Source organism: Haliaeetus albicilla, chromosome 11, assembly GCF_947461875.1.
Source record: "Haliaeetus albicilla chromosome 11, bHalAlb1.1, whole genome shotgun sequence".
NCBI classification, from domain to species: domain Eukaryota; kingdom Metazoa; phylum Chordata; class Aves; order Accipitriformes; family Accipitridae; genus Haliaeetus; species Haliaeetus albicilla.
The window spans coordinates 36,344,872-36,369,523 of record NC_091493.1 but is presented as its reverse complement, the minus strand read 5'-3'; the positions used below and the strand labels follow the sequence as shown (position 1 = coordinate 36,369,523).

The 24,652-nt window shown below is 37.8% G+C and overlaps 1 protein-coding gene across 11 annotated transcripts in view; it reads right to left on the bottom strand.

Annotated features, from left to right (window-relative positions):
- Positions 1-23,088, bottom strand: part of TACC2 (transforming acidic coiled-coil containing protein 2) — a 148,641-nt gene extending 125,553 nt beyond the window's left edge. For 5 of the 11 annotated variants that reach the window (XM_069797149.1, XM_069797143.1, XM_069797137.1 and 2 more), the window contains exons 1-4: positions 22,940-23,088; positions 11,626-11,756; positions 6,624-6,701; positions 5,015-5,074 (exon numbers count right to left, since the gene is read on the bottom strand). In XM_069797149.1, the coding sequence (XP_069653250.1) occupies positions 5,015-5,074; positions 6,624-6,656 (93 nt within the window). In that variant the 5' untranslated portion in view covers positions 6,657-6,701; positions 11,626-11,756; positions 22,940-23,088. Of the gene's footprint in view, positions 1-5,014; positions 5,075-6,371; positions 6,444-6,623; positions 6,702-11,625; positions 11,757-22,939 lie in introns of those variants that run through there. The other 6 variants (XM_069797135.1, XM_069797142.1, XM_069797136.1 and 3 more) reach the window with 4 other exon arrangements.
- Positions 23,089-24,652: the final 1,564 nt, after the last annotated feature.

Sequence of the window (24,652 nt, the reverse complement as noted above, 5' to 3'; positions counted from 1 at the left end):
TTTTAAAATGGCTGTTGCAATTTTTTGAGACAGAGCCGGTTTTAGGAGCTACTTTTTTTCTCTTCTGGGCTTTTTTTTTTCTTGCTGTTCTGCAGGTACAGTAAGTGAGTACTAAATTAGATTTTTCAGTCTTTATATCCTTGGAGAATCATTGTTTCTCCATTGTTTGGAGAAATGGTACCAAAATAGATAAAAATTACACAGTGAGTGGATACTGTTTTAACAACCAGAACTTTTCAATCAAATCAGCAAACACTGGTCAGCAAAACTACTGATCACAGGAAAGTAACAAATTGCTACCTGACATATTGGGTCAAGCTTGAACTCATATGACAGTCAATCTGAAGAATTACAATAAACGAGGGAGCTAAATTTTAATAAACAACTTGTGCAGCAATCTGCATTATTCAGTGCCTGTCCCTTATTAAGAGTGGCTGGAGTACAGCAGTTTAGAGAAGGGGATGACCATCATGACCATTTCTTGGTTTTTTGCCCAAACATCATGACCATTTAATTAGTTGGATGTAATTATGACATGAGCAGATGCGAAATGCAGACTCTTTCCTCAAGGGAGATTCCAAATAGAATTTTGCAATTACAGTAGATTTTTTTTAATCAGTAATGGTGTAATTTGCTATTGCTTCTGGCTTGGTTTATTTGTCTCTCACAGGAGTAGAATTTTAAGTTCATGTCTTTTCTAATTAAAATCCTCAAAGGGACATGAATGCAAAAATTGGCATTTTGTGGAAGTCTCGTTTAATCTGCTTCTTACAAATACAAGAAGCAAAGCAAAGTGTGATATGGTAACAACGGTATTTGAAAAATTCTGGTTACAACATTCTATTGTAAGTACCTACGACCTTTTCTTAGAGAAAAAGGGTTACTTTGCCTCCTGAGAAATACCTACTGAAATGACTCTGGCTGTGAATGTAAAAATAAACACCGATGTGTGTGAGGGTGTGTGCGTGTGTGTGTGTGTGTGGTGTATTTATATATAGTCACCATCTTATCCTTGGTTTAGCATTCTTCACAGAACACACAACTTCCTCTTGGCTGCAGCAAGAGCAATTCAAACCTTCAGGCTTCACTGTTCGTGTTTATGACCCTTCCAATCCACTGAGGGCACTAAACTGTTTATCTTCGGATCCTTGTAATGTCAACATAACTGTCTTCTCAACAACTTGCTGCTATGTTTGAGCCTTAGTCTGTTTGAACGTACGTAGCACAAGTCTGCACTGGGCTAAATGAAGCATAGCTATATAACTGGCTTCATGGTTCTTGTCAACCTAATCTTTCCATCTGTTTATGTGATCTATATTCAGTAAGCAAAGGAAAATTCATAGTTATCCTTGTAACTCCACTAGTCTTGCTGCAGCTTCTTATTTTCCTTTGTCCCTTCCTGACAGTTGGATGAAGGCCTGATGAGTACATACATTATTTTCTTAAGGATGGCAGGTGTATGAGATATAGCAGGAGACAAAGAGAATACAGTTGATGACCTTGGGAAAAAAATCTTCATCACATAACTTGCAATTTTTAGTCAATATAATTTTAGCTAAAGTAGCTTTCTGATGAGTGGTTCTTAACAGTCTAACGACAAAACACTTGAGAAGATGCTGTTAGAGTCAATGACAGTCTATTGGGAAAATCATCTCCAAGTTGAGTTCTAACTCTGTTGTACCTTGTAATTTCTAACTACCCATAGCTGTGGAAAATGTAGGTCCAACATTTTCACACTATTTCTAAATGGAGAAATGCAGTAAATAATTATAGAGGTTCTTTATAAATATAAAATATTTTTCCTTTTCATCTGTATGCATAAATGTACATTTCCCATTAGCAATGGGGGTGGCTTTACAGATGCAAAGGAAGCTTTAACCATTAATTCAGAAGACAAGGAATAGTCTTCCAACTTCCTTTTCACTATGCTTTCAAATTAAGAACCCCTTCACAACTTTGAATCTTTATTCTTCTTTCATCCCCCCTCCTTCATTCACAGGGAAGATGAGAACAACTATAATAATCATTCTACAGTGAGAAGTGTCCCAGAATTTGCTGCATTTGCATAAATGGACGTATAATTCTCTGAAAACAGACAATGTTCTTTTTGTGTAAACTCAGACAAATACTTGGCATTATTCACCGTAGAATATTGGACCAGTAGTAATTATGATTGGAAGTAAGCATTAATGAATATGGTGACTGGAGGTATGCTAGAACTACGTAAGCATCAGTAATGGGCATGCTGGCCTGTAGCCAACTGCCATCAACACCCTGTTGTGGGCAAATGTTGACTTGAAAGGATGTGGAACAGTTCTGCTGTCCTGTGCGCTCCTGACATGCAATGGATGAAATGGAAGGAAAAATGAAAGAAAATAATAATTTAGTGAGTAAAATTGGTGAATCACGGTGGATACAACAAACCCAAAGAAAAGCCTGTGTAGAGTAACAGCGGACCTCATTAAAATGCTATAGGCAAAATTATTATGCAGAAAATTGGCAATTCATTTTTGTTTCCAACTGAATATAAACAATGGAATGTATACAGATGTTATTGCACTATTCAAAAAGTATGTAAACACACAGTATGAGCACCAGAGCTCAGAGGAATTTGCCCACTTATCATCTGTGGGAATGGAGACTGAAGGCTGGGAAGCTGCTAATGTTCCCAGTGCATTCTCTGCTGATCCCCATAATACTGGGATCTGAAAGAAGAACCATGCCAATTAACTCGATCCATCATTTCATCCATCATTTCACATAGGCATAAGAAAGCTGAAATATGGGGAAAGTAATAATGCAGAATATTAACTGCAGAATATGCAGCAGTCAGATTCGTTCATAACAATTACATGGAGAAATCCTAGCACAAACACAGCATGACACTTCAGACAAGCAAATAGACTCTTCAGAAGTTATGGCCCTCTCTGGCAAGTACACGTGTTGCCTATCTTACACATTTCACAGTGGAAAACAAACAAGAACAGAAAAGATAACCACACACTAAGGTATATGTTTAAAGAGAAATGGACAATAGTGTAGATGTGGAATAACCAGCTTTGTTTGGCTTTTTACTTATTCAGAAAACAAAGAAGAAAGGATAAAGCAAAATATATAGAAATAACTTATGTGTAACTGACTTCTTTGAAATTTCCTCTTCAACTGTGGGGCAAAATATGCGCTGCTAGAATTTGAATTCAGCAGCAGTTTTCACCTTCAAAAAGCTTTACAATTACTTAGTAACTTTGACTTTTCTGTAATCACAAGAAAGGCTGTGAAAGATGACAGCCCTCCTCTTCAGAAATCTGAGTGGCAAGAATTAAAAACCCAAGTTAAAATTATTACGTATTAGAAAATCCAGCCTATTCAAGCTTTAGAAAATTTTGTGCTCATGTTTCCAATGATAGAGAACTCCTTCTGGTTTTTACATCCTCCACCCACCCCTTTAAAATGAAAGCAAAGATATCCTGGTAATAGCATAATTCTGGTAGATGGGAGACCATGATAAAAAACAGTCATGAAAATCAATAATAATCCTGTAATGTACAGTCAGTTTGGGAGCTGGTCTCTGAGTTAATTGCACAAACCCCTGGAGCAGCATGGACAAGGTTGGGCTGCAGAGCTGGTACACCAGGCTCACGCTTCTTCACACAGACCATGGGCCTCACACTGTCAAACTTTTTAGATAGCAGATTTGTTGATCCTAGTCAGCTTTGTTTTGTTTGTATGTGTGGCTTTATTAGCTGGCATCTGAGCCTGAATTATCAAGAGGTCTGCAGCTGAGGAAGAGCACAGATATATCAGTCTCTATGAAGCTATGAGCCTTTCCTTTTTATTACAGCCATGTAGATGATTTTTGAACATTTGGCTGTCCAGAAAAGTCAGGGAAAAGCCTGAGGACAGACCTTGCCATTCCTCTACACCACCCAGTGCATTTGGATGGATGAAGAAATATGTGTCTGATGGGCGGCACAATGGCTGAGACCTTCTACAGTTCCATAAACTGTAGTACATTTCATAGCTTCCCATTAAAGAATACCTCCTTTACTTCCCCTGTATTTTCCCCTCTAAAGGCTGGATCTCAAGGGTCAAACTGGGTCAAAATATCTGTTCTTCTAGATTGTTGCTTTTTCAATTTAAACACATTTCTTTTCATGTGGAGTTTTGCTTTTCAAGGAAAATACATTTTAAAAATAGCTTATATTTAATTCAGCATAAGCTCAACAAGCTGTGTCACTGACAGAGACCCTTGTTTGGAAGAAAGCTTTGCCAGTCTAATAGGGCAGGGCAGAAACCTAAAATCTCTCAGCAGTTTGGACTTCGTGTGCTATTACAGCAAAACAGAACACAGTTACTATATGTAAAATCACTTTGTTAAATATACTGCTGGCCCCAGCTTTGTTTTATCCAAGCATTATCTTTGCTTATTTCTACTAAATTTAGATTGTATTTTCCTCAGAGGCTGGTCTTTACAAGACAGATTGGATATTTACTTTTTCTCTAAGTGCCTACTACATTCTTCATAGTAGCGCATTTATTCCACAGATCTTCCCTTATATTAAATGAGATCTAAACTTAGCACAGGCTCTCCTGTCTTTAATGCAAACCGTGTGTATGGTTTCCAAGTGACTCAGCTGAGAGCTAGAGCTGGGCAATGGTGCCCTCTGATAAATACATAAACAAAACCAACAACACATGTCAATTGGTACTGAGTACAAGAACAACACCCATGGAGCTATTTTAATTGCGTTAGAGTTAGAAGGAAAGCCAGCATGCAAAGGGGGTCAAATACAGGCTGTTTCTTTAAAGCATAGATTGCTACCAAAGAAAAAAGTTAAAAGAAACCAGATTTTTTTTACAACTTGCTGAAAACTTAAATGTAGCTGCCTTGCAAATTTGCTGTCGTGTCAAAAAAAACAAAAGCCAGAAGCAGATGCATAAGCAAAAGCATAGCCAAGCCTGATGCTAACATTTTGAAATGCAAACCATGCAAACCAGTTTCATCATCCACTACCTGCTGTGTTCCTTGGCTTGGTGGTATAAGGATGACTTTATTTGCATTGGGAACTTCTGACTAAAAATGAACATATTTAAACATTTCAATGACTATATGAATTTTGACTACTCATTAAGCAATATTTTTTCAATAGCTGTTCAGCAGACTAAGGGGCTTTTAAGATTTTATTACTACTTCTTGTTTTTTCTCTGTTAATAGTGACTTTTAAAGTAATTTGGTTTTCTAGCATTTATTTTGTTTTGCTTTGGGGCTTTGGTTGGTTGGTTGGTTGCTTGGTTTTTTTACAGCGTGAAATGGAGACCAGAAGCTTACTTTCCTTATTAGAAAAGAAGAGCTTTTTATTAAATTTCTTAATAAATTACATAACTTTTATGTAAAGTCTTCTCAGCCTCAGGAGGACTCCTGAAGAAATGTATTTGACTTTCAAAAACTTCCTAAGTGAAAGTTGTACACATTGGAGAAAAAATTCTCATTACTTAGTTATAGCAATTAACACATTCCCCTCTTCCCAAACTCTGAAAAAAGTTGGGACCAGATCTTCGGCTAACATTACAACTGGCCCAGAACAACCAGGAGTTATAGCAGATTTTTCTTCTAAAAAAATCTTTATGAAAAAATCTGGCTAACTTGTAATACTAACTCCCTTGAGAGGCTCCACTTTTATAATGCACAAGGTACAGCAGATCTGATACCTGAAGTGGAAGCAAAATGAACCCTAAGGCATTTTATCATCTACCACAACACATGGAAGAAGAGAAAATGAAACACATTCTGGTATTTTAACTGTTGAAATTAGATGAATTAAAACCTTTATTCAAACTTATATCAACATAGTGATGTCTAATGTAATTGTACACAACCAGCCATAGCATATGTGTTCCCTTCATTTCAAGAATTTAAAAATAAATCACCAAACACCAAGATGCATTAACAAAGCACCCTTCCAAAACGGGTGTAAATTCCTGGATCAGCACACATATGTTCATTTCTGAACAAGGAAAAGCTACTGTGTGTCAGGGCTCTAAGGGCATCATAGGCATTGCCTGGCTCCCAGGGCCTCTCCCCACCCTGCTCATGGCCCGGGACCCCATTTCAGCTCCCCTGGGGACATTATCTCAAGCGATGCCATACGATGTTGGTCTCCTGCTCCACCACAGTCCTGCCCTGCCCGGCCATCGGCCCCACTGAGCTGGACTGACCCACGGGCTGACATCCTGGACCCCTCTTGGCCTGTCCCATTCTCCAGGGATGTGCCCAATGCCTGGAGCTGGAGCTGTCCCCGGCTACTCCCCAGCTGCCCCCCCAGCTGCCCTGCTCCCTGGCTGGGGAGCTGGGATGAGCCAGGTCTGCTCACCTCGTGGGGATCCTCCATGACTCCTGTCCCCCAGGGAGCAACCACCCGCCCTGACGCTATGTAGCAGTGTTACTGCCAAAGAAAAAAACAAACAAACAAAAAGTTGCCTTCAATTACCATTAATGACACTTAAATAGGAGTGTAACTGGAAGCAGAAGATAAATGTGGGGTAAGTGGCGCGTGAAACCAATTTCTGTAAGGTTTGCTCTAGGCTAGTAGGGAGGGAAAATGCAGTCACACTGTCACACTCACCTGATTTTCTGCACTACTGTTCTCATTGCCCATTTTGATGCTGACGTCCAGTATCACACAGCAATTAAAGAAAGATCACTGGAAGAAAAGAAAAAGCTCTAAGTCTTCAGTAAAAAAACAAAACAAACCCCCCAAAACCCTGGAAAATTTGGAGGAATGTCATCTCAGCCACCGTATCAGCTGCCCCTCCTGACATTCAGTCTTACAATGATTTTAAGTCATAAATCAGGGGAAGACAACTCCTAATGCTTTTGTTTCTGTAATGTCCCTCGGCTGTCTTCCCTACACTGGCTCCACTTATGCTGAAAGACACTCCTTGAAACTCAGCTTTGTCACTCTATTTCTGGATTATCCCATGTCACTTGGGCAGAAAGGCATTTTCCCCGCCAAAGTTACTTTGCATGGACAGCCCATATGAAAACCTTATTGTTTTAACTGTATTCAAACCACTTGTATTTCTTGGAGATCCTGCACTGACCTGCATGCTCACATTGTTAGAACCACGATGTTAAACCTGACTGTTACTGTAACAGAAACAATTTTCCATATATGCACTCAGCTTTAAGAAAGAGTAAATGAATTTTTTTGTCCTTATCACTGGAGTTGTACCCTGCCTTTCCTAGGCATTATTCTGCTTACGACATTATGATCTAAACACATTTTCTTTACACTTAACAGGATCTGCCCACCTTAATTACTATTGGTTTTATACTAGTTCAACTCTAATTATTTAATTTCAAAAAAATTCTCTGAGCATTAGAACTGTAACCAGCATCTCTAGAATTAGTGTCTCCCCAGGCATCATTCATTTCTGTATTTTTTTGAAAATGATACTCAATAGTAAAAGTATGGAATAGAGATTCACTTATAGACTTTTACTTCTTGTTCTAGACATTTTATTTTGGGGATCAGGCATTTAAATTCACTGTATTTATTGTATTAATGTATAGGCAAAAATTACACACTCTATAATTTTTTTTTTCCAAAGAATGTGAGATTGGTCTGTGGCATATGTCAAGAAAAACTCCATTAAAGTCAGGCTGTAAAAGAAAGATCGCACTTTGTTAGCCAAGGAAACCATATAAACTTTTAAGGAATGTTATTATTTATTACCACAGTACACTTTTTTAAACTTGAAAGATTATCTTTCTTCACAGGGGACTTGGAGAGAGAGAGAAGTTCAGTATCGTGCTTTTAAGCCATGCTCTGTTTAAACTTGAGTGTCTTCAGGGGATATATTGGTGCTTGAACTTGCTCCTGTTGAAATCACCAGGGCCAGCACTGCACTTTTAGTGATTAATTAGCAACACTAGGTTTTATCTGCTGAGATTACTGCCAAATCATCTACTGTTTTAAAATAGTACTGAACTAAATTAAAGACTGTATATAGTATTTTAAAAATCACTATTCCCCAAGTATGAAGTACTCCATCATGAAGTAGTGTGCATGACCAAATCTTTTCAGGCCCATCTCGGTGAAATGTTCCAAGACAACAGATTAAGATTATAATATTTTAAGTGTGTATTGATATAACAAAATATTCTCACACAGTTAGAGCAGCTAACTAAGGTTTCAATGCACAGGAGAGAAATAATGACTTTGCTATAGCAATATGCTTCTCTCAACAGCCAGCACATTTCCCTAGGACTGAATATACTGGCATTTCTGTGCCACTGACCTAATGAGCTTTTCTCTCCCCAGCTCTTTTTCTGTTTTCACAGACATCATGTGAAAACACAGGAAATTTAAAGCTCTCAAAACTGTCCCCTCACAAGCACTTGCAGTAATAACATAAACCGGGGAATGAATGAAATTTGCCAAGTCTCCATGGTTAATTGGGCTAGGGTCTTGTATATCAGTTGTGGAAAATGCAAATTTTGTTGACCAAGTTCTTAAATAGATTAGCCAGCGTATGACATAATGTTACTCTATTTATTTTAAATTCACTCCAGTTTATAATATACTCTCAGTGCTTCTGCACCAACTCAGCAATACTGTTAACAACAGCAACTGCTAATACAGGCCAAATTTGTAATATTCAATTGAAAGAAAAAATACTTTATTTACAGTTTTTTATTAAAATGTACAGGAGTCAAAGTAGAAAATTACAAAAGCACAGCAAAAGTACTAGCTATCACAAACCTCCACTAACATATCATAGCACACTGTCTACTTACTCTTTTCTTTCCCTAGAGTATGAAATTCCACAATTGTCACACAATTTTCACATTACCATCTGCTTTATAATGAAGATAAATGTCATCAATAGGGAATAAAGTCATTATAGATTCTGCAATAATGAGACAAGTGATAATAATAATGCATGAATTACATTGCAGAGTAACTAAGATAATTTTTCAGATTACAATGTTATTGTAATCCTTTTTACATACATTATTTCTAAAACATTTTCTCAGTGCACAAGCATTACTTACTTAGGTTGCAAGCTACAAGTGCTTTATTATACGTATAGAATTTCAAATAAACATTAAAACCATGCTAAAAATCCATTCATTAAATAAACATAGGTTAACCAAAAGATAATCTTACTCATCTTCCTATACTATCTTTTACAATTTACATATCATTATTAAAATTATTTTAACGCTACATATCTCAAAAATTGCTCACTAATACCAAATTGGTCTGATTAGCCCATAGAGACTTTTGTACTTTCCTGAAAGCGAGCTACCGAGAGAATGTTTAACTTTACACTTACATTTCAGGATTAATCTGGCAGCTTTGGATTCACTGACACTTAGAGCATGTCTTCAAACCATTCCTTCCATCTTCACCTCACAAGTTTTCACTTTATTTTCCTCCTACTTCTCCTCAGACTGACATGAAATGTAGGCTTTCTTTCAGGGACCCACCTTCATAACCTGCTGAACAACCAACTTGCCTCCACCCCAGGCAAAAAAGAAAACAAGTTATACTTCCTCCACCCGGGCCTCCCCCGCTCCTGGGACACTGCTACGGCTCTGCATGTCATGAATTGAGTACTAATGTTTTTCACAAAAGCAACCCCAGAGAAAATGGATTTTGGTTAAAACAGATTTCCCTTCTACTGTTTCCTGGCTTATGGTATGCTTCTTGCACTACAAAAATTGTTCAGTGAAACAGTATCAACAATACATTGAAATTATGCATGTTTTCAAGGGAAAATTAGTATTGGAGGCAATATCTATTTAGCATTTTGTTTTCAAGTTTATTCATGTGTTTGAGTTTGTCTTTCATTTTCTTGTATTACTCTTGAAAGCTCTCAGAAATACCTGCTAAAAATGTTGATGTTCCTGTTCAGGTTATACAGAAATCATTTCCCATTTACTCATCCTGAAGGGTGGAGACATGACAAAAACCCTTTGAAATGTGATGTTGCAAGAAGCACTGGTTTATGGGTGAGCTAATTGTTATTATTAATGCTCATTGACCGTTCCAGCAATGCTTCCACAAAGGGTTGCTCAGAATGACAGCTGATAACAAAAGACAGTGTATTTATCATTAGTGGCAACTCCAAGTGATTAACAAGTTTCTGTAAACACCAGTGGTGCTTGTTGGTGCCACACAGCAAAGGAACTGTCAACAGTTGGTTTACTACACCTTGAAGAGCTGCTAGGCAGCATTACTGACTCTAGCATGGACAATTCATATCTGACATGAATAAGAGGCAGGATTTCATAGGGTAGCTACATGCTCTCTGTTGGCTTTCCTGTGGTTGTTCTCTGTTCCACAAAATCTTGGTCTACAAACATCTGGCTTGAAAACATTAGGAATGTGAAGAGCTGGAATGAACAGTTGCAAAGGCCAGGGACTACATAAGTAGCCCTGCCTTTTTAACCTTTCTTTTTTTATAAAGTTGGTGATCCAGCAATCTAGGCCTCCAGCATTATTATACCACCTTACACCACTGTTACAGATCAAAGAATTTCATAGGTCAGAAATAAATTACCTGTATTCCCTGAGCTTTTTCAGGTTATAAAATAAAGTACATATGAGTGGGTTTGGTGGTGTGTGCGTAATACACTATGTCAAATAAATCTGTGCTATCCCTCTAAGAGTTCAAGATGGAAAAGTCAAGATCCATAGTGAAGCTCAAAAACTAAAAGATGTGAAAGTGGCTGTTACATCCCCTTTTCTCTGTTCTCCTCAGCCTACTTCAGAATCCAGAAAAGTTGAAGTTCATGAAATCAAAGCTTTAGTGTGCTCTTCCTTAGAAAACAAAATAGGGCCATTGTAAAATTCATTGCCTATAGACAACAAATTATACTGTAATGTTTTTGTTTAGGCTCTCTGCCATGAATTTAAGAACAGGCATCCTGTGGGAGCTCAGGAAAACACAAGCCTGGTTATATATCCTCACTTCTGCTAGCCGCATTATTTCCTCATAAACAGAAATTGAACTCTCATTTGGTGCTATTCCATTTCTAAAACTAAGGCCAGAAAATGCCACAAAGTGGAAGTGAAGAAGCTGCCTTGCAAAACAATTGTCCAGCACATACTTTGGGTAAAACGACCTTCTGGTAGTTGATCATGATTTCTGATTGTATATTTTATCAACATGTGCAGAAGAGACTCCCTCTGTTTGGCTAACCTCACGTAATATTTGCAAAGCCACGCAGACAACTTCACTACTGCCAGAACCTTGAGTCGTGTGAATGAGGGGAGCAGCACACATGCTAACAAACAGCAACCATACTTTCTGATCTCTGGACCTAGAACAACTCTGTCTGACAACACTGACATTACATCTTTGGGTCAGTTTTCTGACCCACTCTCGTGTCTAAACTAGGATATACTCAGGTCCTATCCCAACTATCCCAAGCAGCACCTATTCACTGCATGTTGTTCCCACCTATGCAGGTGCTGCTCTTCTGCTCTGTTCCAGTATGAAGTCAAATCAGTTTGCGTAAACCACTAACTGTGAGAGCATTCCTCATCCTCTGATGTCTCAGTTTATTCTCTTTGATTTTATGATAGAACTGGTGGGAGAAGAAGTACTCACATCGGGCTGCTTTACTGCTATTTGCTGGAATTCCCCTGTGGTTCCTCATCCACTCTTCACGCTCATCCAGGGAGAGACTGTCTTTTCTTGATCAAAAGAGGATCTAACCCAGGAGGACTGGAGGACTCAAACTAGGAGAAAACACAGCTCAGACTTAAAGGTAAGCTAGGTAGCGGATTAATGAGCTAGGCATTTCAGTAAGATCCAAATAATTTCTCACAAGTGATTAAATTTAATCCTAGTATATACAGTATTTGGTGTACTTACCAACCACACACTACTCAGATACATTAGCTTCTTACATATTGAATACATGCTACCTTAGGTATTTATATAACACAATTTAGTTTGAGCTCATTTTACTTTATGGTATAAATACTGCCAAAATAAGACAAAATGTTTTTATGTTCCTTACTTTCACATGATTGATACTACGCATAAAGCATTGCAAAGCTCTATTGAAGCACTGGTCATACCATTACACACCAGCTATTCTCGTAGGTTAAGAGAAGAACAGGGGAGTGTTCAGAATTTTGGTCTTCTCTGCTCTTGATGTAACTAATGCAAAATCATTCTTAGTTTCTGCATATTAGAACAATATTGTTGAGATCTGCAAGAATGACTGACCTATGATAGTCCTTCAGCCCTTGTTTTCTCACAAATTCTAACAGACCAAATACCAAGATCTGGGAGGGAAAACATAATCCTATAATGAGAATTAGTAAACATGTAATGATTTAAAAGTGCACAACTTGATGGGAAAGATGTTGCTTAGCAACATCAGCAGCTGGATCTGCTGTAAAATCGTGATGTTGCTTGGCAACAAAAAGCTGAGCTGGCCTTTTGTGAGAGTTGTAAAATGATATTTTGCTGCCCTTCCCTCAAAGATAACCAGAAATTGCCTGTCAGGACCGCACCACTGAATATAGTACAGGAGTGAGGATTTAAAGGACAGCGAATGAGACAGCTGTTTGATGCAGCCCAGCTTTGGCCAATTTGTTCCACTTAATGTACGAAAGAAAAAACAGGGAGACTCTGTGTATCTGCTACTAAGAGACAAAAGATTTAAAAAAAAAAAACAGATTAAGAAAGTTAAAAATTATTCTTCCCATTTCTGGCTAATTTCCAATCAGTAAAACAACCTGGCCAGGAAAAATCCAATCTATGGCACGCTTTCATTGCTTCTAATGATGCCAGTGCAGCACTTCAGGGCACTACTGTGCCACGGGTGTCAGTGCACCATGGAGGTCTAACTGTGGCACCGTTGGTGGTCAGGCTGCAAAATCACAATGTTCAGGAAGCGAACGGGAATTATTTTGCTACGGTGTGAAACCTGGAAAAAAAGATTGTGACGCAAAATTGTTTTCATTTCTGATGGGGTTCAGCATCTTCATATAGCTAAGGTATTTGGAAGTTTTATTCATGCTCACGGTAATGAAGTATTTGGGTATGGTAGTGATAACAGTTATAGAAAGATATGACCACCTTATTGTGCATAGTACCCTTAGAAGTGATTTTAGAAATGAGTGCCTCCAAGACTTTACATCTTGTTTTAGTCTCTGTACAGATAGTCCCTCCTCCCTCCTTCAGATCTTTTAGTCTAAACATTCATGGCACAAAAGGTGTAGAAGATGACGCATATTTCTTTGGAGATTAATTGATTTTCCCAAGGTAAAAAAACCACACCAAGTGGCAGAACTAGGATGTCAGCACTGGCTTCCTCAGCAAGCTCCAGTTGCCAGACTATGCTGGAATTTGAGTTAATGTCATTCAAACCTCCATCAGGAGGTGCCCTTCCTAAAGCAACATGGGAGTGCTAATTAATTTTATTTTACATTCTACCTAGGAATATTTTCCCAGCTGAAAAAAAAGAAGTTTGTCATTTCGGCTTTTAACAGAACATTCATCATACTAAATAGTTTCATGCAATAATAAATAAAAGTGATTCTGGAAATCTTAGGTGTGATTCTGTTGCCTAAAAGAGACATCTAGTGTCACACTGGACACCTTAGGGTATCCTGCTTATCCCTTAACTGCCTCTCTGGAAGACATGGGTCTCAGATAAGTTTTGTGTTTTATCTGTCAGTCCCACGATGATGTCACAACCACCTCAAGGTGTCTAAAATAGTGCTCAGTGCCTATATCTGTGGATCTAAGTAATCTTTCTCTTGTGCATTGAGCATTAAATGTTTTGAGCACATATATATTCCTTTTTGTTTGCACTGATTGCAGCTGTCAAAGTAATGCAGAGGAGCTAGTCTTTAAAAGTGATGCCAAAAGTATTTCATAAAATATATATGATCCAAAAAATAACATCCAAGTATTGGAGCATTTCTCTTTCCAAACCACATTTATACCAGCAGTTTTTCACCAGATTCCATATGCAGCACTTAAGTCAGTGGGAAGGCTGTTGATTCAGATGCAACACACAGCTCTGTGCAGTGGCATTGACTCCCTCTCTGTCCACATGGAGTATCTGGCTATGGAGAGCTGGATAAAGGCTTTGTATTTAAGTTCCTAACACCACAACCAGCTAACAGAGCTTGGGAGCTATAGGGGAGGCTGACCTACATAGCTCACCTGGTCAATCTGTGCCTATAATTGTGCAGGACTGTAAATTATTTCCTTATTACTACTGCCTGCCTTTTATAAACAGCTGATTATGATTTATGAAAAATATCTCACTCATATTTGTGTTACGAGACATATATGACTGTGTATTTCAGGTCCATAGCCAACTTGGCAGAGTGCATGTGTGTTTTCACACTCTAAATGAACACAGTCATTCACTCAAAGTGAAGGATCCCTGTTCTAAAACTCAAAGATGAGGCAGGAAGAACATTACTTTGACTTGGGGCAAAGTTTTGGAAGGAGTGGTGGGAGGTCTGAGGTGAAGAGTGGATTTTCAGAACCTGCTGGCTCTCTGCTCCTTGAGCTGCTCTGCCTGCTCTGGTGTCCAGTGGGGATGGTGGGACACAACTCAGAGAGACAAAAATCCATATTACGTTGAGGCAGAAAAGGAGATGTAAGCAAAGTGGGGACCAGTCAATTTAACATGTCTCTAGAGACACATATAAAGCATGGGAAGAATGCATGACAAGGTGAATTATTTCTTGCCTCTTTTCAGGTTCTTTCTCCTTCAAACTATTTTCCTTGCTGTCCCCTCTGTAGTGTTTACCTGTTTCTTCTGTCCATGCATTCCCTTTTTTCTCCTCCCTTTGGCCAAGACACTCAGTGAAAATACAAGGGAGAGTGAAAAGTTGCCACAAGGTCTGGTTTGGTGAGAGCTGAGGAGAATGGCAGAGAAGCAGCAGGGTGTAAAGCTGCTTGGAAAGTAAGAGAATCCTTCCTTCTTGTTCTTTAGCTGTGGAGTCTGAACAAGCTGTCAGCAACTGTCTCTCCCTAATTGCGGATGGCAGCAGTATTTCATCTCCCGCTTTCTTGGCCTGAGGTGTGTGTTGACGTGGCAGAGTTGGCAGGTTGCAGCTGCTTTCTGGGCTTTGTGCTAACACACCCTTCATGCCCCCACAAATATCACAGGAGAAGAGGACTCATTCTTGGGCTTCTAGAAAGCCTCCAACACTTTGAGACTTTCCTCAGACTAAGGGGAGGATGTTTATTGATTTTTTGTGCTGGCCCAACACAGGTACATAATCATATATACACACACTCACACATATATATACACATGTATATATTACATATTTTGTATATATAAATGCATATATCCTATACATGTTCTATCCTTCATCCTCAGTTAGAGACCATTTAGCCTGAAGCTGTTTTTCATAATTTCATGATAGTCGCTTGATCACTGTGTGAGAATAAATTAGATTATAAACTCAGCTACTGAATATTTAGCAATGAATAATATTCTCACTCCAGATATGATGCGTTTTATCAGTAGTGAGGGCAGGCTATGAAAATAAGTCTCTCAGGAGACTTGCACCTCAAGACAACTTGTTAATAGCCAGACCAGGTTAGGTTTCAGAATCTAGTCCAAGCAAGTATCTAGATCTTTGCAAGACTAACTCTGGGAACTGAGTGTCTGACCTCTAAAATAATTCTGTAGTCAAGATGATAGTGTTCATAAAGCCATGAATCCTTGTTTACAAAGATGCTGAAGTTGGCTGAAAAAATATTTACTTTGAAAATAAACTTGTTGAGTTTCTTCAATCTTCTGCACCTTGTAAGTTGTTATATTAAGTAAGCACAACACTTACATTCATGTACTGTAAGCATTTAGATAGAACTACTTATGCAAGTTATTCACTGATTCACAAAGCAGGATAACACTGCTGACATTTTACAAAAGTAGAAATTGAGGCACAGAGGGGTTGAGTGATTAGGCCATTAATATATTGTGTAATCCTGGACTAAGCAGGAAACTAGGGCTAGTGTTCAGCCCTCAGAATATGAGTACAGAATGAAAATTATTACTGTTTTGATTTAGCATTGCTCTTCTAAAAGAATAGGTTATATCTTACATGGAATAAATACTGGATTAGGGACTTTTCTCAAAGATGTTACATTGATTTAGCCCTGCACAAAAAGACCCCATCACATTTTAAGGCTAATCAGGATCAAAATACTTCCTTAGGTTTATTTGTAAGGGCCAGCCAAGAACATTTTTGTGCACAGTAACATCACAGAGGTATCATTAAAGATATCATAAATAAAGAAGAAAAGAAAAAACAGTAAGGCTAAAATAATTTTTACATGCTTTTTTTTCAAACAGTAAAAATTGCATAATAATGAGGATGCTTCCTTACTGTCACTACCATCATTTCATCACTGTTATAACATAATGTTTAGAATGAATATGAATGTAAATTATACATATTATATTTTCCCCCTTGACTCCTTTGATTCAGCTAAGCAGGCATGCAAAACAAGATTGAGAAGTCAGTTAAAGACAGTCCTTAAGGTGTTTATGATGATCTGTTGACAATGACTGGTGCCTAAACTGCATTTCCTACTCTAAACTGGAGGACCTGATGTTTGCCTTTGTGGTACTGGCTTTTTTAAAAGATGATCTAATGCCATGTTGGTGGGAAGTGGCCCTAGTGATCCATGGTGGTTGGTGGAGATAAAGTTAACTAAGCTGATCACTGTTGTTACAGATGGCACAAGTCTTCATCCTTTTGACAGACATAAACCTAATCACCTTCTCCCAACGACAGATTTAAACTCATATAACACATTGCCTTGTCCAGCTGGGTCTACACTATTTATACTCATGTTATCATTTTCCACTAATATAAACAATATCCAGTTTCAGAAGTTCACTCTTAATTTACAGGTATATTTTTCTATTGGTATTTGTTCATCATTAGTGAATATATTGGATGCAGGCTTTGCAGTACTTGAACTCAATCTCAGTTTTGATTTGGGGAAGGTTCCCTGGAGACCAGGCTCACAAACTAACTGTTGTTATACGTAATTAGGCACTATATTTACATTTTTAAGTAGGGATTGTAATACTGGATGAAAATTTAGGAAAAAAAATCTTCAGAAATCAAATGCAAATGGCTGCAATATTAGCTTCCTGAGTCTGCAAACAGCCTTGCTCTTAAAGATGTGAATTTCCCCTTTCATCTAGATAAGAATTTAACATCAAAATCCAATTATGTTTTTTGAACATTGGCTATAGTTATTTTGGTTTTGGTCATTACAACAGATGGAACTTGACAGATGAACAGATGAAATTTTGATTTTGCAGTTGGTTTCTATTTATCTGCTATTTATCTATTTGTCTACTGTCATCGAGCTGTTCTTTTCATCCCTAAGAAAGTAACAAAAGGTAATAAGGTGAATGGAAATAAGCAACATTGCCCTAGCTCTCCTCCAGCTTCACCTATGATGTTTATAACCTTAGCACACAGTGCTATCACTGCAATCCAGTGACTGGATTCCTATTTGGATGTGGACTCAAAAGTAAAAATGGTACGTCATCGGGGTGCAAAATCCCAAGAGTCAGCATCGATATCTTAAATGATGGCAGAAGAGCAGTGCAATGGGAAAAGTATCACTCAAGTTTTTTAGCTTGGCAGATTTTTTTTGAGATTTCATCTTTCAGATGGAAATACTACATGTTTATGCAAGCATTATGACTGTCTCTTTTGGATGTTAAAGATCCAAGTGTCTTTTTGTACTGCACGTCCTTGACTTGCTGGCAAAAAACCCACCCCTTTTCCTGTTAGAGCAGGAGCTAATATTAAAAAGAATACCTAGGCTGATCTATATGCAAGTTCACAGATGGCACTTTTGTCTCACAGTTGCATCAATTGTTTTTAATCACAAAGCACTGTGAGATATTAGTAAATGAAAAAATATAAAACTTATGCTCTTAACATGAAGCCATGACAGAATGTAGGGAACTAAATATCAGTCAGACACGAACGATATTCCAAGTCAATGGAATGAGCACGAAATAAGGCCTACAACTGTCTGTCCAATGTAAAGTTCATGTACAATTGGAGTATATACAGTACCACCTTCCATAATTAAAAGGGCTAAAGTGAGTCAAGATTGGTATCTTCTTGTATCCAGATGCGATTCTTTTTTTGTTGTATGTGCAAACTCTTAAGGGTTACTTGGTGAAGTCTTGTACATCTAGAAAGGAATAATATTCTTCTCTGAAAAGTGTGATAGCCTATAGATTGAATCAAACCTCTTTAAACTTCAGACATAAGAACATGCCATAGAAAGATATGATGAGACTGTAGGGTATGTTAATGCAAAAGGCTTAAGCGCAATTTCCAAAACTCTTGAAATCCTTTCACCAATAGAAATGGTTTAATAGTGCCATGGTTCAAATATTGGTTTTGGACTGGCAAGTCTTCATGCAGGGACTAAATATTGCATGTATGACAATTAAGAAATGTTAAGGCTAGTTTATTAGAATGCAAGAACATCTCCATGCTCAATGCTCCTGACACACATCATCTTTTGATGTGAACAGTGCAATGAATTAAGAGTCTACCAGACCGAAAAAAACCCAACCAAACCTTTATGTAGACCATGAATTTAAACCTCCTGCCCCCTTGCATCGTGCAGAGATTTTCATATGGGTTCAATAAAATTGTGCAGTGCTCCAAATTTGTGGGTAAAATCAGCTATTTCTCATAAAGAAAGTGGTTAAGTATAATTTTCAGTTTACATTTGGAAGTGGCATGGAAACTGTGAGTAACAGACAATGTAACAAGTAGACATGCAACTTATTCCAACAGCTAATTACTGTAGTTTAAATTGTATCAATACGCTGTACATATAATACACAGACACATACAGAAATATAAAACAAAATCTTTAGTCTAATGAAAAGCTTTTTTGTGAGGATAAAGAATAGGTCAACAGCTCACATTATACTAGGCTAATAGTAACAAAAGTGAAAGACAGCCATGTATAATACATCACACATATCCCACTGAAGTGTTGGAGAATTCACAGTCTATACCATGCTAAAAACAAAATGGAGCACATAAAAATCCAGGCATCTAAGGTCCAAACCTGCAGATTTACTAAGATATGCTGTAAAAATTGGGATTTTTATACTCATGAACTACTTTTTTGTACTTTTTTCCCCTTCCTTTACTGCAGCAATCTTTGTGCTTCTGGCTTCAGCTAGGAGTTGCTCATGATGTCAGAGTGTGTTAACATCAAAAACTGTTTTTGCTCCAGAAGGTCTAGAAACATCCTCTCTGCCTCTTTTGGAGGATGAGTGAAAACTGACATTGAACCTTAAGAGCACAGAAATGGTGCTGTTTGGCTGACACTTCATAGAATCATAGAAAATAGGGCTGAGGGACATTCCTCTCCTCTATTTTAGTGTCTATCTCCCCCAGATAGCTATATTTTTTACAGGTCTGCTGGAGGAGGCATGTTTTGGGAATGGGAGAAAATGTTCTGAAATCATATTTCCCAAAGAACTCCTTTGAAAATATATGCTATTTGGTCTAATGTGATCAATTCCTTAGATCTATTCTGTAGAAACGGCTATAGTGTTGGTCCACTAATACAGTTTCCTGTTTTCTTTCATTGCTTCTAGGGAGATTATCTCGTGGTCCTGCTTTCTTACTCACAATTATACTGGTCCTGTTTCCTTCTAAAATATTTTTGTTGCAAATATGGCAACTGTTCATATAAAAAAAACCAGCATGATATCTATCACTTTATGTTTTGGTAGCAAGAAAAAGGGTTTACACTATACACCCAGTCAATTTGCCATGAATCAGCGAATCTATTCAGAAAAGCACATTTCGTCTAGGTAACAAAATAAATAGTTCTTACCTTTTATCTATGTACAGTCCTATTACAGTCCTACAAAATTCCCTGCAGCACAATACTGTTTACACATGAAGCAAACAAAAGATATCCTAATCCGTTTGCAAGGACTCAGAGCTGGCTGAGTCTTGGGTTTGACCAAGAACCAAGAGTGCTAGCTGGATCATATGCTTGCTGTGAAACCAGAGAAGTAAATGAGTCTGTCAAGTCCCAACTAGCATTTTATGACAAATTTAATTGGCAAGAATACATAGTTCAGTATTTTGTCTAACTTGCCGAGCCTTGTATGTTCAGTATATGTATCTTGATCAACTGATATTTTTTCATAATATGCTGCATTCAGGACCTTCTAATGAAAACATACAAAAATTGAATCGAACTTCATTTCACCATGCAATTTTTAGAAGCCAGTACTTAAAAAGGATTATGCCAAGAAAAATAAAAACTATAATCTGTGATGGCTCTACTCTTATACTGGCTGTCAGCAGTGCAACTCTTCAAACCATTAGTTGCTGCAACTGAATGTAGAATGAACTGGATTTAAGCTGTTCATTTAGCTTTAAGCTTAGATCATAGATGTAGGGTAAAATTCTACTTCTTAGACTTGTTATGGACTTTAGGGGCTTCTATAAACATTGTTCCACTGGCATCAGAAAACACAAAAGCTCATCTGAAAACCTTCTGCAGCCTGAGTAGTGGCTCTCAGCTCCCCCAGAATGAAGGCCTGTCTTTCCAGAAAAAAGGTCAGTGGTCAGTATGAAAGCTTGGTTTGACTTCCCTCACTGAAAGAAGCAGTACAGCACTGATTAAAAGCTGCCCAGTATTACAGGTCAATCATTCTTTAATATTGCCGTAAGAGATGATAGATATAAGAGAATTTTAAAGAAAGCTTCAAGTGACAAGAAAGGAATATCCTCAATATTCTTCAAAAATACCTTCCTCCCATCCAGCTGAATGAAAGTTGCCAATGAAGACAGGGACCCTACCACAGCCTGCAGGAGATTTCACAACCTGAACCTTCACAGTGCTGTCTCCCAGTCTGCCCCTCTCCACTGCCTACTCTGGAAGCTCTCCAAACTTTTGCTTCTGTTTCTATTTCTATCCTGCTTGCTTTGTATCAAGCCCTACAAAATAAGTAGCAAGCAATTTACAATGTAAAAGATTTTTGCATAAGCGGGAAACAGTCTACAGGCATACCTGTGAGTGTGAAGTATAACATGGGAACTGGGGGCATTTATTTTATTTCTTTTTTGCAGTAGGCTCTTTGACTGGCTTTGAACAGGTGTACTTTCTAAACAACCCCACAAACCAGTGCCCATGTGACAATCCAAGCACATCCAGTCATTCACAACTTGCTTTACTGATAAAATAACCAAGCTATAATATAACTTAGATCAGTTTTTCCTAGATTAGGTTGCTTTCCACAGCTTTCCCTGGGATTGCCAAAATTCTTGATGAAAAATACGAACTAGACAATTCTGGAGCATGTGCAAAGGGATTACTGATCTCCCTAAGCCAAGGTATCCAAGCCTGTCACTGTCACAGATCTCTGTTTTAAAGAAGGAAAAATACATGGATGTAGATGTAGATAACGTAGATGTAGATGTAGGTGCAGATGGCAGGGTATGAATACTAAGCCAGTGAGGATTAGATCTTCCATTCATAGGCCCATCTGACATTTCTGGCCAACTACCAGCCCTTCTACCTTTCTCATTTCCAAAATCCCTTTAAAATAAGATTTATGGATATATGTATTAGCATCTACTTAATTAATCTCTGAAACTATAATTAAAAAGTTTTGACACAAAGGGATAGAGATTTTTTTCTTAACTCCTACAAGTATAGCAGGTTTCTAACCCATCTTTTGTGCTGTGCAAAGGGCAAAAGGTCTACTCCTAGATAATTAGCAGCTTGATCCTGAATAGCTAAATCATGAGAAACAAATTCAAGCTATAAGCACTCTATTTTTTGGATAAGATCAGATTTTGTAGGAAATACCAGCTTTATAATACAGATAGAAGCATGTCTGCCATTGTCATCCTGTGTCTGTCAATATGATTTTTAGTTTCTGCCTGAAGATAAACCTATCTTTTTAAATACAGATTGCTTGAAAAAAAGTTTCCAAAACATATAAAACATACCAAAACATTGTGGTAATATAAACCTTTTTCATTAAAAAAATCCAGAAATAATTGAAGTGGCCACGGTCTTAGCTGCTGACAACATATTTCAATATAATGTCATCAACGTTCAAAATAATAACATAACCAAATTCTTGTTAATCTCAAACTAGTGAAGTATTTTTTTAATCTGATTAGTTCTCCCAGTGGTTAAGGCTAGAACTGACTTCAACTACCTGAAGATCTATAAAAGGTTTGGATCACCAGAGGCAATATTCTATCTACAGATGTTGTGTTTTACAGCCTGAAGCAAACTTCATTATGCATGAAAGGACAAAACATTGTAGTCAGTTCTCACTTAAGAACATTGTCAAACATCTGCATAATCTTTCTAGTGACTAGCCAGCTAATTTTATCTCTGAAATTCTGCATGAGGAACACATTCTTGTTGTTACCTGGCAACTTAAAATCAACAAGCAACCCTTTCTGAAACAAATTCTTAGAACTATTTCTGTAAAAAAGAAGAACGGTGGAAGAGAGCCATATTTAAGAACTCCAGCATTTGCAAATAGCTATTACAGTCTGTAATGTTGTAACATGTTTTTAAAACAGCTCTTTTAGGACATGCACACTTAACGATCAGTCTCTCGGTCTTAGAAAGATACTGACTAAATAGACATCATCCTGTAGACTACTTTATAAGTTATGTGCATTGTAAAACAAGTTATACAAGAGATCGTGAAACTATAGAACCTCAAAGAAGCCAGTTTTTTTCTCATAAGGAGAAAAGTTTCTTTTACTTATAAGACACTCCCTTTGCCTTTTTGTAGTGTCTAAAGCATAATTAGTAAACTGTTTCTGAGTCTAGACATTTTTAAATTTAAAGAACTAATAAAAAAATTACTCACCCAGTTCTCCTCTAGACTAAAAATGAAAATGCACCACTCTGTCCCTGATTTTTATAACCTTCTGCACTCCTTCACTCCTAGCTGGTGTATGGATCCCCTTTCTCCCTGGATCACATGAAAGCGTTCTATTAATGTGAATTGGCTTATGTTTGAGAACACTATGCTGGATAGCTATGAAGTGTAAGGAATCTGACCCATGGAGCTGTAGGGCTATGACACATCAGTTCTTCACAGGAATTCTCAGTTGCTGGATGAGAATAACACGAGATAGGTCTTGTACACTGGGTGCAGACTGCTGTCATTGTTGTTGTTAGCATACTGTTTGCTTAAGGCAGTGAGACAAGTTCCGTGATACACCGATTTAACTGGAATTTTACCCTCTGGCTTTTCACTCCAGGACTATATCTACTAAGTACCAGGCTGTCTCTCTCATCTGACTAACTTAGTAAGCGAAGTTTGGGAAAATGAATCAGTTTAGCACGTGACAAATGTATATAACCACAGCATGGCTAAAAGTGATAGCTGCCTTAAGAAAACCATTGCAAGTCAGCACTGCTCCACATATTTCATGAGGAATGCTTTGCTGGAGTTCAGAATAAACATTCAAAGTCTGGGAGTGCTAGTAGATTACCTGGCAGGAGGGAGAGAAGGAAAAAGAAGTCTCCTCCCTCTGTTCCATTCTTCATCCCTTTGCCTGTGTTCAGCCTTCTCTTGCCCACACAGTCAGAAAAGAGGGAAAGCAGCTTGTCTCTTCTCACGATGGATAAGACAGAATTTTCAGCCCACTTCTTTGAATGTAGTGGTTGAAGTTAGAGCGTTACATCTGTGATCCTTTCAGGAAAAAAACATGCCATTTCAGTATACAGTTGTCTTAACGATAAGCTCCCAAAGTACATGTCACTGGAATAGGAAAGCCACACCAATCATAGAAATGACTTTTAAGTAGAGCATGTTTTAAATTATATAGTACTTTTGGAAAATCCCCCCCTTGGAATATATTATTTCAGAGACGAAAAAATTATTTCTTTTGTAATAGGTTGTGAGATACAGGCCTTTAAACACATATAATAAAAATATATTCATGTCAGCACAAGATATGAAGAAATGATTGCTGTGATAGGATCAAACCTATCACAGAAGTGCTTAGGTTAAAGTCATTGGTTTGCATGGTGTTGGCAGTGTCTAATAGGCAATAACATCTAGCGATTGCTATAAAGAAAAGTGAATTCCTATGAATTTTCTGGGAATACAGAAATTATTGGCACATTAAAATTTCAATGTCTAAAAAAGTGCCAGGCAGTCATGCAAAGTATGGGCACAATGCTACAGAGCACTAATTGCCTTTTTGTTTTGCAAAAATCTGACATAGTTCTACATTTGCTTTTAATTCCTTTGTTCCTCCATTAGAAATGTACTGGATGGACCACCAAGGCAGCAGCTGTCTGGCTATTCTCTGCTCTGAGGCATCACTGATGTATGTGTATATTTCCTGCTCCTTCTTGCAAAGATTTATTTTTTATTTTCCTAAATTGCTGTTTGATTGTAGGGAAAAAGTGGAAGGTTTTGAGCATTTTAGTCTCCGCCAGCATGACTTCCACATGTTGTTGTAGCAACCTTGTGTCAATCTTTCACGTAATGAAACCTTCCAAGTCATTAAAAAGAAAGAGTGCCAATGAGGGTTTGTTACTGCCAGGGTTTTTTCCCTGACATCCC